Source organism: Pseudophryne corroboree, chromosome 7 (assembly GCF_028390025.1).
Source record: "Pseudophryne corroboree isolate aPseCor3 chromosome 7, aPseCor3.hap2, whole genome shotgun sequence".
In the NCBI taxonomy this organism is placed as follows: domain Eukaryota; kingdom Metazoa; phylum Chordata; class Amphibia; order Anura; family Myobatrachidae; genus Pseudophryne; species Pseudophryne corroboree.
Genome location: NC_086450.1, coordinates 123,792,341 through 123,810,503, shown reverse-complemented (window position 1 = coordinate 123,810,503; position 18,163 = coordinate 123,792,341). Strand labels below are relative to the sequence as shown.

At 46.0% G+C, this 18,163-nt stretch overlaps 1 protein-coding gene across 2 annotated transcripts in view; it reads right to left on the bottom strand.

Moving 5' to 3' along the window:
- Nucleotides 1-13,536, bottom strand: part of COBLL1 (cordon-bleu WH2 repeat protein like 1) — a 275,238-nt gene extending 261,702 nt beyond the window's left edge. The window contains exons 1-2 of one of the 2 annotated variants that reach the window (XM_063933618.1): nucleotides 13,210-13,536; nucleotides 12,234-12,340 (exon numbers count right to left, since the gene is read on the bottom strand). In XM_063933618.1, the coding sequence (XP_063789688.1) occupies nucleotides 12,234-12,295 (62 nt within the window). In that variant the 5' untranslated portion in view covers nucleotides 12,296-12,340; nucleotides 13,210-13,536. Of the gene's footprint in view, nucleotides 1-12,233; nucleotides 12,341-12,961; nucleotides 13,157-13,209 lie in introns of those variants that run through there. The other variant, XM_063933617.1, reaches the window with a different exon arrangement.
- Nucleotides 13,537-18,163: the final 4,627 nt, after the last annotated feature.

The following is an 18,163-nucleotide window of genomic DNA, read 5'->3' as shown; positions in this document are numbered from 1 at the left end:
TCAAGTTTCCATGGACTGTCAGCCAGGGTATCACACAGACGTTACACGTCCCGACATCTCTGCCAAACATCCTTTACAACTAAGCTGCCAATATATTTGATATATTTAAAAAAAAATCTAGTTAACCTATTTTATGATTGTAACACATGTAAAATGTCAAATGCAACCACGGAGATTAGCGTCGGCAGAGGAAACATATCTATACTGGTCACTTCACAAGTATTCCTTACATTTTTTTTGTAGTTCACTTGTGATGCTATTGAGGTAAAGCCAAAAAATGCAAAGTACTCAATTTCTTTTCAACAAATACGTGCAAAGCTCACCCCCCCTTGCCAACTGGCACAGAAGAGAAATCTTGGGTTAAAACTGATGGCTAAGTCATATATTCAATAGCTGACATATTTGTTTAACTTATGTCTGCTATTTTCTCAACTTCTGCCAGACGTGACCTCAGGAACTCAAATGTATATGAATCTATTACAGTGTACACAAACTGTAAGGTAAAACATTATACAGTAAGGTCATACTCACACTGCTGCAAGAAAATATACAAAAAGCACTGTATAACTGACTTGCACATAAACATTGATAAAGTGGATAAGAGGAAGATCTATAGTATGGGATCATGCACTTCCTACTGTAAATTATATTGGTATTCAGAGTTCTATGACCTTATACAAGCTCAAGCCTCAAGGACACAGAATCTTTTGTGATTAAGGCTCGTCTCTATCTACACCAATTACAAGTGATGACACCAGAGATCATTGTTAAGGTGTGTACACACGGTGAGATTCGGGCTAAACACCGATTCTCACTATGCAATAGGGGCTAGGTCAGTATCGCAAGCATAGATGACTGTGCTTGCAATACTGACTATGTACGATTTTGGCTAAGTGTCAATCTTTTCTACGAGATAGTCAAAATTGACTTGCCTGCACAGTCTATCTAGGCATGCGACACTGACCGCGTGGGACCGCGCATCGGTATTGCATCGGGATCGCAAAGTGACTTTCACCTTGCGATCTGCACTAACTTTCCTTACGATTTTGACTATATAGTCAAAATCGTAAGAAAAAATCTTACCGTGTGTACACACCTTTAGTAGATATATTATTTACATATGTTTATAAATTAACAAAGCAAAATCAGCATTTTGTTTTATAATAATAATAATAATTATTATTATTATTATTATTATTATTATTATAATACAGTAACGCCTAGTAGTTTATACAAGGAGATCATTACATCTCACTGTAGTTTATCTCCACAGGTTCACTAAACTAGGAACAAACTGACATAGCGTCAGCAGTTGTGAATGCTAGTGAAAATGCTAGTGAAAACACATCACACTTGTTTGTTGCAAGTGTTTGGACCTAACTTGGAGCTACCATTCTGGCTTCCATGTCCCTCATGATAAATACATGCAGATAGATCAAATGTGTTTCCTAAAAACAGAACGCAAATGGGATCCTACTGTAATGCAAGTAACAGTGGTAGCGGGTATGGTTGTATCAGAAACGGGTGTGGTATTGAAGGTCGCCCACACTTAGGTCGACAGTGTAGGTCGACCACTATTGGTCGTCAGTAACTAGGTCGACAGGGATTCTAGGTCGACAGGGGCTCTAGGTCAACATGGTCTAGGTCGACAGGTCAAAAGGTCGACATGATTTTTTAAATCTTTTTTGGTGTCGCCTTCGCCGTACAGCGACCGGGAACCCCAATTAGTGCACCATGTCCCCTTGCATGCTGCCGCTGCGCTCGGCACAGGTTAGCTCTCCCAATCGTAGTCCACGTGGATCGTAAAGTCTGAAAAGTTTAAAAAAGGACATTTTTTGAAAAACTCATGTCGACCTTTTGACCTGTCCGCCTAGAACATGTTGACCTAGAGACCGTCGACCTAGAAACCCTGTCGACCTAGTTACTGTCGACCAATGGTGGTCGACCTAGAAACCCTGTCGACCTAGTTACTGTCGACCAATAGTGGTCGACCTAGACACTGTCGACCTGTCTTGTCGACCTAGAGACCGGATACCATCAGAAACAATGGTAACTTGTGTTATACCTTTGTATTTCACAAGAATTAGATTGGACAATAAAGGGCCTAATTCAGCATGGGTTGTAGTTGAGCGAACAATCGCACAACTACAACCCTTTACACTAGCATGCGGGGAGACGCCCAGCACAGGGCAATTCCGCCCCGCATGCCGAGCCTTTCCCCCCGCTAACATGCAAACACTTCGCCCAGCAGCAAACGGCTCACATGTTAAGGGTAGCCCTCTGCCTGCACAGCCTAACTGCGAAGGCAGACAGCAACCCACCATGTTTAGGCTTGCAGCAGCTTCGTGTTATGTCACGCAGCTGCCACGGCCCACTCTGCAAACAGTTCGGACGCTCCTGCGTTGAATGAACTGCGCCCCCCTTGAACGCCTCTGCCTGTCAATCAGGCAGAGGTATATGCATATATGAGATGCCGACGCATGTCACTGTGTGCGTACGTACAGTGAGACTTCTGTGTGTGCGCACACTCCAGAACGGCTTCAGCATGTGAACGTAAGCGTTCCATGCTGAATCAGGCCCAAAATGCGCTCACGTAGCCCTAATGCAAATTTTCAACAAATAAAATGTGGGTTTCAAAAGGTCTGTCTTTTGTTAAAACAGCATTTACCTAAATTTTGCTTATCTGCACACCTCGCTTGTATCCCAAGAAATGCTTCACACCAGGGTTCACCTCATAGCCCATGCCAAAAACAAAGGCTATCTGATGGTGTGGAGGGAAGGGGGGGTTGACAGGAGGAATGATCACCTGCTGCAGTCACAGATACTGATTGGTCCTCCACTGACACACCCCTCATTAACTGTATAACAAAACAAAAAAATTCCCATTGAAAAATGGCTGTATGAAGTTGACTGTGAGGAAACAAAGCAACTAGTGAAGCATTTTACAATCTGGTGGAAATGCAACTTTAAGGTGTGCAAACTCAGACATGCTCTAAGACAACTATATTATATAAACTATTTAAATATTACATCAGCCAGATACTGTATATTAATAAGAATATAGATTTATACATTACCAAGGTCTAAATAATGTATTACACCTGTCCTATGTGCACAGTTCATTCCCCTAATCTTCCCACAGTGACAAGTCAAAGAAATAACTACAGTCTTTCCAATTATCACAGAGCACCAGGCAGTGGCAGCAGCAGCAGCACAGGCATAATAACAATCTGTATATTTATCTCCCAGCATGCTTAAGGCCAGTACTCACGGCCCGATGCGGGAGAGATGTGTGCTGAGCAAACCGGTCAGCACACATCTCTCCCCCCGCTCAGCACAGTGCGATGTGTGCTGAGAGTGCAGGGGGAGACGGGGGGGGCGCTCATTTCACCTAGCGGGTGAAGTGAGCGACCTGCTAGATTGGCCTGCATGCAGGCCAATCTAGCACTAGCGATAGCGATGCGCGGGGCTGCGCATCGCTATCGCTGTGGGGGGTACACACGGAGAGATCTTGCTGAAAATCTAAGCAATCTAGTCAGATTGCTTAGATTTTTAGCAGCGATCGCTCCGTGCAACCCCCCTTTACTCTTTCACACCAAATTACTGAGTCCAACCCGTGTCACACTGCAGGCTGGACCTGGGATATTCTCCTCTGCCCGTGCTTGGAGATGACATCATCTCCAAAAACCATAGGGTTTCATACTCTCCAACTGTCTCTTTTTGGCCGGTACAGTATCTTTTTTAATGGTCTGTACCGGGCAAAATGGGCTCTGTACCGGATTCAGCATCTCTATTCCTAAAGACGCCTATGGCACCGCCGCCGGGGCATGCCCCTTTACCCGTGGCCACACACCCTTTTCATAATATATACAGATTTCTTGTTCTAAGATGTTGGAGAGTATGGGGTTTGACTGATGACCCAGGTTACCCATTCACACTGCCCCATAGCCCGGTTCTTTACAGGGACCAACCCTCTAAGCTACACAGGTTGGATTCCCAAGTAACTGGACCCGAGTGATTTTTTCTGGCACACTTTCACATCGATCCGAGACCCGAGTTAACCCAGCAATAACTGGGTCAATACAAGACCCAGGGTGTGAAAAGGATATTAGTGTGATCTCACATTACTGTAAGCTTGGTAGAAAATTCTCAAAGTGTTTTTTATTCATGTAATCCTATATATAAAATAAATATCTACAAATGCACAGTTCAACATAAACTAGACTAAAAGTTCATGTAAAATACGAAAAGTTATTTGTTACTTATCACTATACATTGCATCGGTTCGATGCGTTATATAGCTGTAATAAGTAGCAATTCATGTATACTCATCTCTCCAGCAATGCGACCCGGTATCCTGAGGTCCAGCGGTGAGGACTTCACTAGGCGTCCCCTCTGCGATGCACGGAGTCAGCTGGTGGGACCATCTGCGCATGCACTGCCAGCTGACCTCCTAGGAGGCCGCAGGGGCTGCTGGGAGGTCAGGAGGGGTGGAGCCAGCAAAAGTGCCGGGCAGAGAACAGGGAAGGATTGAGCCTTCCTGCCGTCTCCACACCGAAGTTCAGGTTGCGCCATGCTGAAATGGAGAACGTGTACTCCATGGAGAAGCGAAAAGCTGAGTTTTCCATTCCTTCATGAATCGCACTCACCATACTAAAGTATCTGGTATGAGATTCAGCCGCAGAGCAGGGGTGCTGCTGTACCACGGTAACCTGCTCCATGAATAGCACAATGCGGAGAAAAGTCATATTTTGCACAAAACAGGGATTTTCTGTTTTATGAGTAGACCACTAAGGAAGAAATGTATCACATGCTTCAAGTGGAGTAGTTGCCCACAGCAGGACAGGTATATGCTATGTACTCTGCTGGAGTGTATACAGCTAATACGTACTCACAGGATAGGGGCTGTACTTGCATTTTAGACCCTTAGGTACTATTTTGCACACTTAAGGACTGATTCTGTGTTGGGAGCAAAGATAAATGGCAAAGTACTGTAACTGTGCACCTGGACAATCCATGCTGCAATACAAGGGATACAAATACATGTATTTATTTGTTGACATGCAGGGTAAATACAAGCAATACTGGCTAGCTATAATATTATTATTATTATTATTATTATTATTTACAATAGGGGAGTAAAGGGGGACGTCTCAATATAAATCCAGGCGGCAGCGACACTAGCACAGTTTCGCACAGCCTCAGTGTTCAGATTCTCAGATGCAAATGTATGTGCGTACATGACTGAATGAGGCCCTGGGTTTGGACATGTTCCTCTCAAATCTCTGCACTTTTTAATTTGCAGACAGATGTATTATTAATATAGGTAAATAAAATTGACAGTATTATTAATAAAGCGAAGTCATACACACTTATAAGGGGGAGAGGTATCAAGCCTTGGAGATAGATAAAGTGGAGAAGTCATTTATGTAGCACAGTCTTTTAAATGACAGTTGATTGGTTGCTTTGGGCAACTACTCCACGTTATCTCTCGCTACAAATCTTGACAGAACATGAAAAACTGCAAAACATGATTAAATATAACATGGTGCCCACCAATAAAACAACAACAAAAAATATTATGCATATTGATATCTTCAGCAAGCATTAAAAGTCAAACACTCTGGGCCTCATTTAAGGCTAGAGGGTACTGACTGCACCTGGACGAATCATGCTGCGATACAAGCGGTATAAATACTGTATGGAAACTATGCTAAATACTTGCTGCTTTTGCATGTAGCACATAAATATTCCAATTTACAGTTAAGATGGAATGTCCCCCCCACCACCCACCACCACCACCACCCAACACTAAATCTATCCACACATTCAGATTTGCTACCTTCCCCCTGCACCTGAAGAGCAGCACGGTTTTCCGGAGGTCAAACATTGCAATTTCTTTTAGATTTACTCCTAACATTCCTATGATTTAAAGCATAAATAAAAATACATATATACTGTGTATCAGATCTTGGTTTTATCTATTACCAATCACTTAATTGACGCTCATCTTATCATCTTATATCACCATAACTTGACTTTGTTTCAATTTTAACATACTAAATGTGTATCTAGAATAGTATGCATTCATCAGTGTAACTAGGTACCGTACAAAGTGGCACATGACATCACAGAGCAACATATTGTCATAAGACAGTGCACAATGATATGACATCACAGGACAGCCTATGTAATTATAACGTACGTAGTACACAATGGTATAGGGTACAAGGTATAGGGTGCATGTTTTGGTGTTTTGAACCTGGTGGTAACTACTTCCCCAGCACCCTAATACTTCAACCCCGCCACATAACTATTATATATATATATATATATATATAATAAGAATTTACTTACCGATAATTCTATTTCTCGGAGTCCGTAGTGGATGCTGGGGTTCCTGAAAGGACCATGGGGAATAGCGGCTCCGCAGGAGACAGGGCACAAAAAAGTAAAGCTTTACTAGGTCAGGTGGTGTGCACTGGCTCCTCCCCCTATGACCCTCCTCCAGACTCCAGTTAGGTACTGTGCCCGGACGAGCATACACAATAAGGGAGGCATTTTGAATCCCGGGTAAGACTCATACCAGCCACACCAATCACACCGTACAACTTGTGATCTAAACCCAGTTAACAGTATGACAACAGAAAGGGCCTCTTAAAGATGGCTCCTTAACAATAACCCGAATTAGTTAACAATAACTATGTACAAGTATTGCAGATAATCCGCACTTGGGATGGGCGCCCAGCATCCACTACGGACTCCGAGAAATAGAATTATCGGTAAGTAAATTCTTATTTTCTCTATCGTCCTAAGTGGATGCTGGGGTTCCTGAAAGGACCATGGGGATTATACCAAAGCTCCCAAACGGGCGGGAGAGTGCGGATGACTCTGCAGCACCGAATGAGAGAACTCCAGGTCCTCCTTTGCCAGGGTATCAAATTTGTAAAATTTTACAAACGTGTTCTCCCCCGACCACGTAGCTGCTCGGCAGAGTTGTAATGCCGAGACCCCTCGGGCAGCCGCCCAAGATGAGCCCACCTTCCTTGTGGAGTGGGCTTTTACAGTTTTAGGCTGTGGCAGGCCTGCCACAGAATGTGCAAGTTGAATTGTGTTACAAATCCAACGAGCAATCGACTGCTTAGAAGCAGGTGCGCCCAACTTGTTGGGTGCATACAATATAAACAGCGAGTCAGATTTTCTGACTCCAGCCGTCCTTGCAATGTATTTTTAAGGCTCTGACAACGTCCAACAACTTGGAGTCCTCCAAGTCGCTAGTGGCCGCAGGCACCACAATAGGTTGGTTCAGATGAAATGCTGATACCACTTTAGGGAGAAAATGCGGACGAGTCCGCAGTTCTGCCCTATCCGAATGGAAGATTAGATAAGGACTTTTATAAGATAAAGCCGCCAATTCAGATACTCTCCTGGCAGAGGCCAGGGCTAGTAACATAGTCACTTTCAATGTGAGATATTTCAAATCCACCTTTTTCAATGGTTCAAACCAATGGGATTTGAGGAAATCTAAAACTACATTTAGATCCCACGGTGCCACCGGAGGCACCACAGGAGGCTGTATATGCAGTACTCCCTTGACAAAAGTCTGGACCTCAGGGACAGAGGCCAATTCTTTTTGGAAGAATATTGACAGGGCCGAAATTTGAACCTTAATGGATCCCAATTTGAGACCCATAGATAATCCTGATTGCAGGAAATGTAGGAAACGACCCAGTTGGAATTCCTCCGTCGGAACCCTCCGATCCTCGCACCACGCTACATATTTTCGCCAAATGCGGTGATAATGTTTCACGGTGACTTCCTTCCGTGCCTTAATCAAGGTAGGAATGACTTCTTCTGGAATGCCTTTCCCTTTTAGGATCTGGCGTTCAACCGCCATGCCGTCAAACGCAGCCGCGGTAAGTCTTGAAAAAGACAGGGACCCTGCTGTAGCAGGTCCCTTCTCAGAGGTAGAGGCCACGGTTCGTCCGTGAGCATCTCTTGAAGTTCCGGATACCAAGTCCTTCTCGGCCAATCCGGAACCACTAGTATTGTTCTTACTCTTCTTTGCCGTATGATCTTCAATACCTTTGGTATGAGCGGCAGAGGAGGAAACACATACACTGACTGGTACACCCAAGGAGTTACCAGTGCGTCCACAGCTATTGCCTGTGGATCTCTTGACCTGGCGCAATATTTGTCCAGTTTCTTGTTGAGGCGAGACGCCATCATGTCTACAATTGGTCTTTCCCAACGGTCTATTAACATGTTGAAGACTTCTGGATGTAGACCCCACTCTCCCGGATGAAGATCGTGTCTGCTGAGGAAGTCTGCTTCCCAGTTGTCCACGCCCGGGATGAACACTGCTGACAGTGCTATCACGTGATTCTCCGCCCAGCGAAGAATCTTGGCAGCTTCTGCCATTGCACTCCTGCTTCTTGTGCCGCCCTGCCTGTTTACATGGGCGACCGCCGTGATGTTGTCCGACTGAATCAACACCGGCTTTCCTTGCAGGAGAAGTTCCGCCTGGCTTAGAGCATTGTAGATTGCTCTTAGTTCCAGAATGTTTATGTGAAGAGACTTTTCCAGACTCGTCCATACTCCCTGGAAGTTTCTTCCTTGTGTGACTGCTCCCCAGCCTCTCAGGCTGGCGTCCGTGGTCACCAGGATCCAATCCTGAATGCCGAATCTGCGGCCTTCTAATAGGTGAGCCTTCTGCAACCACCACAGAAGTGACACCCTTGTCTTTGGTGACAGGGTTATTCGCAGGTGCATCTGCAGATGCGACCCTGACCATTTGTCCAACAGATCCCTTTGGAATATTCTTGCATGGAATCTGCCGAATGGAATTGCTTCGTAAGAAGCCACCATTTTTCCCAGGACTCTTGTGCATTGATGTACTGACACTTTTCCTGGTTTTAGGAGGTTCCTGACCAGATCGGATAACTCCTTGGCTTTTTCCTCTGGAAGGAAAACCTTTTTCTGAACCGTGTCCAGAATCATTCCTAGGAACAGCAGACGAGTTGTCGGGATTAAATGGGATTTTGGAATATTCAGAATCCACCCGTGTTGTCTTAGCACCTCTTGAGATAGTGCTAAAGCTGTCTCCAGCTGTTCTCTGGACCTTGCCCTTATTAGGAGATCGTCCAAGTATGGGATAACTAATACGCCTTTTCTTCGAAGAAGAATCATCATCTCGGCCATTACCTTGGTAAAGACCCGAGGCGCCGTGGACAATCCGAACGGCAGCGTCTGAAACTGATAGTGACAGTTTTGAACAATGAACCTGAGGTACCCCTGGTGTGCGGGGTAAATCGGAACGTGTAGATACGCATCCTTGATGTCCAAGGATACCATAAAGTCCCCTTCTTCCAGGTTCGCTATCACTGCTCTGAGTGACTCCATCTTGAACTTGAACTTTTTTATGTAGAGGTTCAAGGACTTCAGATTTAGAATAGGCCTTACCGAGCCATCCGGCTTCGGTACCACAAATAGAGTGGAATAATACCCCTTTCCTTGTTGTAATAGGGGTACTTTGACTATCACCTGCTGAGCGTACAGCTTGTGAATGGCTTCCAACACCCTCTCCCTTTCGGAAGAGACGGTTGGTAAGGCAGACTTCAGGAAACGATGAGGAGGATCCGTCTCTAATTCCAACCTGTACCCCTGAGATATTATCTGCAGGATCCAGGGGTCTACCTGCGAGTGAGCCCACTGCGCGCTGTAATTTTTGAGACGGCCCCCCACTGTCCCCGAGTCCGCTTGAGAGGCCCCAGCGTCATGCTGAGGTTTTTGCAGGAGCCGGGGAGGGCTTCTGTTCCTGGGAAGGAGCTGCCTGTTGGTGTCTCTTCCCTCTTCCTCTGCCTCGTGGCAGGTACGACAAGCCCTTTGCTCTCTTATTTTTGTAGGAGCGAAAAGGCTGCGGTTGAAAGGTCGGTGCCTTTCTCTGTTGGGGAGTGACTTGAGGTAAAAAAGTGGATTTCCCGGCAGTAGCCGTGGCCACCAAGTCTGATAGACCAACTCCAAATAACTCCTCCCCTTTATACGGCAAAACCTCCATGTGACGTTTTGAATCCGCATCGCCTGTCCACTGTCGTGTCCATAAGGCTCTTCTGGCTGAAATGGACATAGCACTCACCCGAGATGCCAGTGTGCAAATATCCCTCTGTGCATCACGCATATAGATAAATGCATCCTTTATTTGTTCTAACGACAGTAAAACATTGTCCCTATCTAGGGTATCAATATTTTCAATCAGGGATTCTGACCAAACTACTCCAGCACTGCACATCCAGGCAGTTGCTATAGCTGGTCGTAGTATAACACCTGCATGTGTGTATATATTCTTTTGAATAACTTCCATCTTTCTATCTGATGGATCCTTAAGTGCGGCCGTCTCAGGAGAGGGTAACGCCACTTGTTTGGATAAGCGTGTGAGCGCCTTGTCCACCTTAGGGGGTGTTTCCCAGCGCGCCCTAACCTCTGGCGGGAAAGGGTATAATGCCAATAACTTTTTTGAAATTATCAACTTTTTATCAGGAGCAACCCACGCTTCATCACACACGTCATTTAATTCTTCTGATTCAGGAAAAACTGTTTGTAGTTTTTTCACACCATACATAATACCCTGTTTTACGGTATCTGTAGTATCAGCTAAATGTAACGTCTCCTTCATTGCCAAAATCATATAACGTGTGGCCCTACTGGAAAATACGTTTGAATTTCTACCGTCGTCACTGGAATCAGTGCCCGTGTCTGGGTCTGTGTCGACCGACTGAGGCAAAGGGCGTTTTACAGCCCCTGACGGTGTTTGAGGCGCCTGGACAGGCATTAATTGATTGTCCGGCCGCCTCATGTCCTCAACTGACTGTTTAAGGGAAGATAAACCATCACGTAATTCCACAAATAAAGGCATCCATTCTGGTGTCGACCCCCTGGGGGGTGACATCTGCATATTTGGCAATTGCTCCGCCTCCACACCAATATCGTCCTCATACATGTCGACACCACGTACCGACACACACCGCAAACTCACAGGGAATGCTCTAATGAAGACAGGACCCACTAGCCCTTTTGGGGAGACAGAGGGAGAGTCTGCCAGCACACACCACAAAGCGCTATATATACAAGGGATATCCTTATATTAAGTGCTCCCTTATAGCTGCTTTAATATATATATATATATATAGCCATTAATGTGCCCCCCCTCTCTGTTTTACCCTGTTTCTGTAGTGCAGTGCAGGGGAGAGACCTGGGAGCCGTTCTGACCAGCGGAGCTGTGACAGAAAATGGCGCCGTGTGCTGAGGAGATAGGCCCCGCCCCTTTTTCGGCGGGTTCTTCTCCCGCTATTTTTCCAGTCAGGCAGGGGTTAAATATCTCCATATAGCCCCTATGGGCTATATGTGAGGTATTTTTAGCCTTGTATAAGGTTTATATTTGCCTCTCAGAGCGCCCCCCCCCCAGCGCTCTGCACCCTCAGTGACTGCCCAGTGAAGTGTGCTGAGAGGAAAATGGCGCACAGCTGCAGTGCTGTGCGCTACCTTATGAAGACTGAGGAGTCTTCAGCCGCCGGTTTCCGGACCTCTTCACGCTTCAGCATCTGCAAGGGGGTCGGCGGCGCGGCTCCGGGACCGGACTCCACGGCTGGGCCTGTGTTCGATCCCTCTGGAGCTAATGGTGTCCAGTAGCCAAGCAGCAAATCCACTCTGCATGCAGGTGAGTTTACTACTTTCCCCCTAAGTCCCACGTTGCAGTGATCCTGTTGCCAGCAGGACTCACTGTAAAGAAAAAAACCTAAACTAAACTTTCTCTAAGCAGCTCTTTAGGAGAGCCACCTAGATTGCACCCTTCTCGTTCGGGCACAAAATCTAACTGGAGTCTGGAGGAGGGTCATAGGGGGAGGAGCCAGTGCACACCACCTGACCTAGTAAAGCTTTACTTTTTTGTGCCCTGTCTCCTGCGGAGCCGCTATTCCCCATGGTCCTTTCAGGAACCCCAGCATCCACTTAGGACGATAGAGAAATATATATGTATTCTCCTGTCAATAAGCAGTGATATACTTAAACAAAAATAATTCTCTGGGGAACATCACGCACATCTTTTGCCTACTTTCTACTGTAGCCTAGCTAATATGACATGAGTCAAGGCTTACACAACAGGTTCAGGAGTCCACAGTCTGCTTTGCATGCAACAGATACCACAGATTTGTGCACAAGTACTTTCCATTGGTTCTTACCCTGAAGGAGGCAGGGATGCTTCAGGACTGGAAGCTTCAGACCAAGATCCTGAGTCGTCCATACCAAGCAGCGTCTCCTCCAGCTGCTGAGCTGAGTCTTCCGCACACTATTGTATACAAAGTCACAGAGTCAGATGAAGCATCCTGTCACAGTCACCCCCTCCTTTCTCAGACTGTATCATTCCCCTTCATACCCACTTAACCCCAACACATTCAGCTTCGCTACAAGCCGTCTGCGCACCGATCTGATACTTACTGTCTATGATATCAGAGTCGGCTTTGATACCATACACGTCTATAGGGAAGTCCCTGGAGAAATTCCAAAATCATATGAGGAATGAATTGCCCTTGGCCATAATAGCTGTCAAATAAGATCAATTCTGGAGCAAACTTTCTGCTGCAGCGTTGACATGCACATACTGTACACAGGACCTGATTCAAAGGTAAGCAGACTGGCTTTCCAGCTGTTGCGAAACTGCAAGTCCTATCAAGCCTTCCAAGCTAAATGCTGGGATTTGTAGTTCCACAGCAACAAACGTCACAGGCTGTACGGCTGTCTAGTTGTGCAATTAATGTATTATGCCAATATTAGCAAATGTTTTAATGGCTTGAAAGTCTTCTATACAGGGGGTTTGTACATGTTAAGTATAATAAACTCGCTTTATAATGTGATTGCCGGAACAAAATACAAATGTAAGTGAACATAAATCAGTGTAATATATCCTTACCTTGCTTTCACCTTCCCATTTGGTGCTTAATATTCCCCACAAAGGTTACAAGGTGCTGTGTAGTATTTTCCCTCCAGTCACAGCAACCATATGGCTTAGGCTCACCAACAAGCACAAGCTCCAGTCTCTGCCAGTCCGGGGCACTGCACCCACTATGCCACCTCACTCACCCACCCCTACTGCATCCACCAACCACACCTACAGCAACAACTTTCTCCAAGGAGGAATAAGGGAAACTTGAGACCAACCTTCTCTTCAGTGATTCCCTGGGAAACAGAGGCTGTCTGTTGTGCTCAGTCCTCGCAGTGCCAGCCTCTGGGCTCCCTCCCTCTATCCTCTGCAACACGTTTAACTCTCTCTGTGCAGCGGTTTGCTGGGAGTTTATCATGCAAGTTCGGGCTTGATTGCTGGCATGGCCCTGCTCATTATGCAGATCCTCTCTCTCTCTCCCTCACATTCCCCTTTCGGTCAAAGTAGAAATCGTCTTGTGTTCTTTTTCCTGGCTCTGCAGCTGGGGAGGGGCAAAGTCCAACTGGGTATTACTGCAGCGAGAGCACCTGTGTGACTGGTGGCAGCGAGTGCACGGTCACACAGCACTAGTGTCACATCCGTGCGCACAGGGACATGCACGCTCTGTACAGTCCCCACACCTACATTCTCTTTCTGTGCTACAGTGTATTCGTACGTTGCAATGCATATCTGCCTGCACTACATGCACGCTCTGTACAGTCCCCACACCTACATTCTTTTTCTATGCTACAGTGTATTCGTACGTTGCAATGCATATCTGCCTGCACTTCCAGCTTTAGCAATATAGCACGTCTGACTAGTGAGAGAAATAGAAAATGCAAAAGATTCTATTCTCAATGTGAATGGTAGAAGGCTGAATGCTGCAATGTATAATTATCTGTTTTAATAATAATAATAATAATAATAATAATTATTATTATTATTATTATTATTATAATTATTATTATTATTATAATTATTATTATTATTATTATTGTGCTGGTACTATGAAAAAGTGCTACAAAACACGTAAGAAACTGTAAAGTCCTGTGGTAAGGTTCATGTCTCTCCAGACTATTAAGTAGCTGAAAATGAACTAATTTGGTGAGGTTGGTTAGCAACACTGAGAATTCGAACGGCTTCCCGGTAGTTTATCTCTAACCCACCCACGGCTTAACCCTAGCATTCTGTTTCTGCAGCCTAAGCGTAACCGCCCCACCTGCAGCCTAACCGTATCTGCATCACCAGTGCAGCCTATACCCAAAACCGCAGCCTTACCCTAACCCTCTCCCTTGTGCCAAACCCAAACCGTTATTCTCACCTCAGGGATCAGATGGCATTTTCAAGCATCGGGATTCCAGTGTAGGGATTTTGACTATCAGGTTCCCAATTTCCAAGATCCTGACCGCATCCCGTCTGGTGATACAGGCAGCAGTGCTAAAACATACTAGCGATCATTGGCATATCTGCCATCGGCCTTTGAGTACAGGGGGGCCACAGTGCACACCCTGCATTCATTTACTGTATTTACCTCTCCATCTGTTCTTTACATGTAATTGGGAACATGGTGCAGGCAGCATATTTCCAGAGACCTGCACATGCGCACTGCAGAAATCTACGGGACAATGGCCCCCACACCATTTTCTTGGAGATCAGCGCATGCACAATAGACTATTGCATATTGGGTGAGATGAAGCAACACTAAAAATGTGGGAAACCTCAGAAATTGCAGTTTCAGAGGTTCTGCCGCTTAACGCATTATTCACCAAGTTGGGGATGCGGTGGGCCACCCTAGAGAAGCATATGTCTTTTCCCCCTGAGAGGGATCCCCATGGCATGTGCGTCATACATATTCCCACACTGCAGAGGACAACTTGGGACTGCTGTCCTTTGCTAAAATATTTGTGCATATGGCATTAATAAATGCCAATATGCATGCAATGGCGAGCAGGATGCATCAAATTCACGATGCGTCATGCACCCCGCCCATTGCTAGAGGACATTCGCTGGCGAGAGGTGGGGAGCGCCCGGCACGGAGACTGCCCCCCTTCTGAACCTGCCCCTGCAGATATTATTATTATTATTTATTTATATGGCCCCACAAGAGGTTGCAGCGCTTTACAGAGTGCATCAACAGAAACAGCATGAACAAAACAAGAAAAAACTGACTTACAAATTACAATCCCTACCGGCACAATCCCGACGGGGGCGAGCGCAACGCAGTCCCTTGCAGGTTCGCTGCGCTGGACACCCACAGAGGGAGAATATGTAGAGATTGTGCCGGTCGGTATCCCGGTGTCGGCGCATTCTATTATACCCAATTAGGCACCCAAAGGATTGGTGCTGTTGTTGGCAATGGGGAGGAGAGGATAAGTGAGTGTAGGAAATGCACATGAGGGCAGAGGGCCCTTTTGTGACAGCTTACAAACTAAAGGATAATAGGAGACAGAAAAGGGTGACACAAAGGGGAGAAACTGAGCATGGAGCAATGAGTTAGGATGAGAACTGGAATGTTTTGAAAAAGAGGCGGGTCTTAAGAGCCTTTTGAACAAATGGTGGACAGTCCGATAGGGAGAGGTAGAGAGCTCCAGCGGTAGGGAGCAGCACAAGCAAAATCTCGAGTTGGGAGTGGGAAGAAGTAATCAGTTGGGCGGAGAGATTGGTGTTCTTTTGTGGAGCGAAGTGGCCAGACAGGAATGTGAATGCAGATGAGGTCAGAGATGTAAATAGGGGATGATTGGGTGAGGGTTTGAAAGTTTGAATTGGGTTCAGAAGGGGAGTCAGTAAAGGGCTTGTAGGAGAGGGGAGGCAGACACAGGGATTTTGAAAAGGAAGATGATCCAGGCAGCAGCATAGAGAACAGATTGGAGTGGAGAGAGTCAGGGAGGCCAGGGATGCAATGCATATCAGCCATCAATGTCAATGACATTGGACAGTCAATATTTTGCCATCGATAGCAGAGTTCCAATGCTGCTGTGGTGAAGTTGTTTCTTCTTCAATCACACAATACTTAGCTGCGCTCTCCCACTAGCCCTGCCTTCCCTTTTTAATTGGCTTGTGTCCCAAATGGGGGTATTCAGTGCTCCCCAGCCGCACTCCCTTACCTGCGCCGCACTCTGAGATGCTGTCCGTCATCTGCTGGTCCATCTGGCGTCCTGCGCTGTCTGCTGCTGCGATGTGTCTTCATTACCGGCACTCCCAGGCCTGGCGGCCAATGTCAGTCCCCACTGCCCACTCCACCCTGGCAGTTCCCTCCAAAACCTGTCATGGACGGAGCCATTACAGTTCTGATCAGCTGACCGCCCTGACTCCAATCAGGAACCATTTCACAGTCATGTGATCATCACCACCAATCAGCAGCAAGCCAGAGGTATAAATCCTGAATCCCAGCACAGGCAAATCGCTAGTGCTTTGTTGTCTATGGACCTATTGTGAGCTCCAGACTCTCCTGTTAAATTCAAGACCAGTGCAGTTTCCATCTCCAGCACTCCATGGCTTCCTGAGCTATCCAGTTCAGCTGCTCAGCATCACAGCATTTCCAGATTCACCGGTACAGCCAATCACAGTGATCCTGAAGGGCTGCTCAGCTCATAGTCGCAGCATATCCATATTCACCAGTACAGCCAATCCCAGTGATCCTGAAGGGCTGCTGAGTTCATCATTGCAGCATTGCCAATTAGCTGGTACAGTATATCCAAGCGTTTCTGAAGAGCTGCCCCTGCAACTCCATTGCAGCATTTTCAATTTGCTGGTACTGCCTATCCCAACGTTCCTGTAGAGATGCTCCTGCAACTCCATTGCAGCATTTCCATTTCACTAGTACAGCCTATCCCAGAGTCCCTGAAGATCTGCTCCTGCAATCTTTTGCAGTATTACTCAATTCACTGGGACAGCCTATCCCAGCGTTCCTGCAAAGCTGCTCCTGCAAATCCGTTGCAGCACTTACAGCTTCATTGGTTAATCTCATCCCAGTGATTGTGAACCCTCAGTGTTATAAACTTCCCAGATATTCTATTGCACTGGTAATTCATCACCCCAGTGTTCCAGTTTCCCATATAACTGATACCACATCACCAACTCAATTCACCTGATACAGCATCCAGTCAGGTGTTACAACTTTGCCAAACTGCAATGTCTATGAATGAGTAGATCCTATATTAAGCCAGGCCAATTCCGTCTGAAGGTCCCAAGCCAAAACCCAGCAGCTCAACCTAGTCCAGATTCACAAACAAACCTAGCCATGACAACTTGCCGCTGTCCTGTGTTCGCATTTGTGCGGCCCATGATGGTTCAAATCATTGATGGTTTTACATCAATCATTTACTGCCATCGATAGAAAGTACAGATGGCAAACCATTCGACGCCTATCCCTAAAATAAATTAGCAATGGTTGGAGAACTTTATTTCAAGGGGAATAAAGTGCACTGTTAATATTGGGAGGCATTTGATATGCCTGTTGTCGGGATCCCGGCACTCATACCGACGCCGGAATCCCGACAGCCGGCATACTGACAACTATTCTCCCTCTTGGGGTGGCCACAACACCCCTGGAGGGAAAATAAATAGTGTGGCGCGCTTAGCGCACCACCGTGCCCGCAGCGTGGTGAGCACAGCGAGCCTGCAAGGGGCTCTTTTGCGCTCACCTCGCTGCCTGCATGCCAGCGGTCGGGATCCCGGCGCCGGTATGCTGGTCGCCGAGATCCCAAGCGCCGGCATAACATACTACACCCATTTAGTCATGCCCCACTATGCAACTTGCTGCATTAAATAATTGTGCATTTGTACAGCTTAGTAAATTTCAGCTTTTCTTAAAACAGGGAACACAGCGGTGTGTATCCATATTTGCAGAAACTATTTGTGAATGCCCACACATTGCATAATAATGTCTTATATTACACAAGGAAACGTGCCAACATTTGCTGTAGAAGTGTAATATACTTGTCAGGGATCATTTATCATTGAGCGATATAGTGGAAATTTGTGCATCTGAATTAGCAAAGTTACATCACCCTAGATAAAGTCTGAAAATATTTTGCACCCATTATATAAAAGATCTAGTTTTTAAAAATAGTTCCCAAAGACATGTTGATGATTTGGCGCATTTAAGCTCATCCTGTGTAATACTGACTCACTGGATACAGTAGCACAACCATCTCCAGAATGTTATAATTCCTCAATATGATTATAACATGT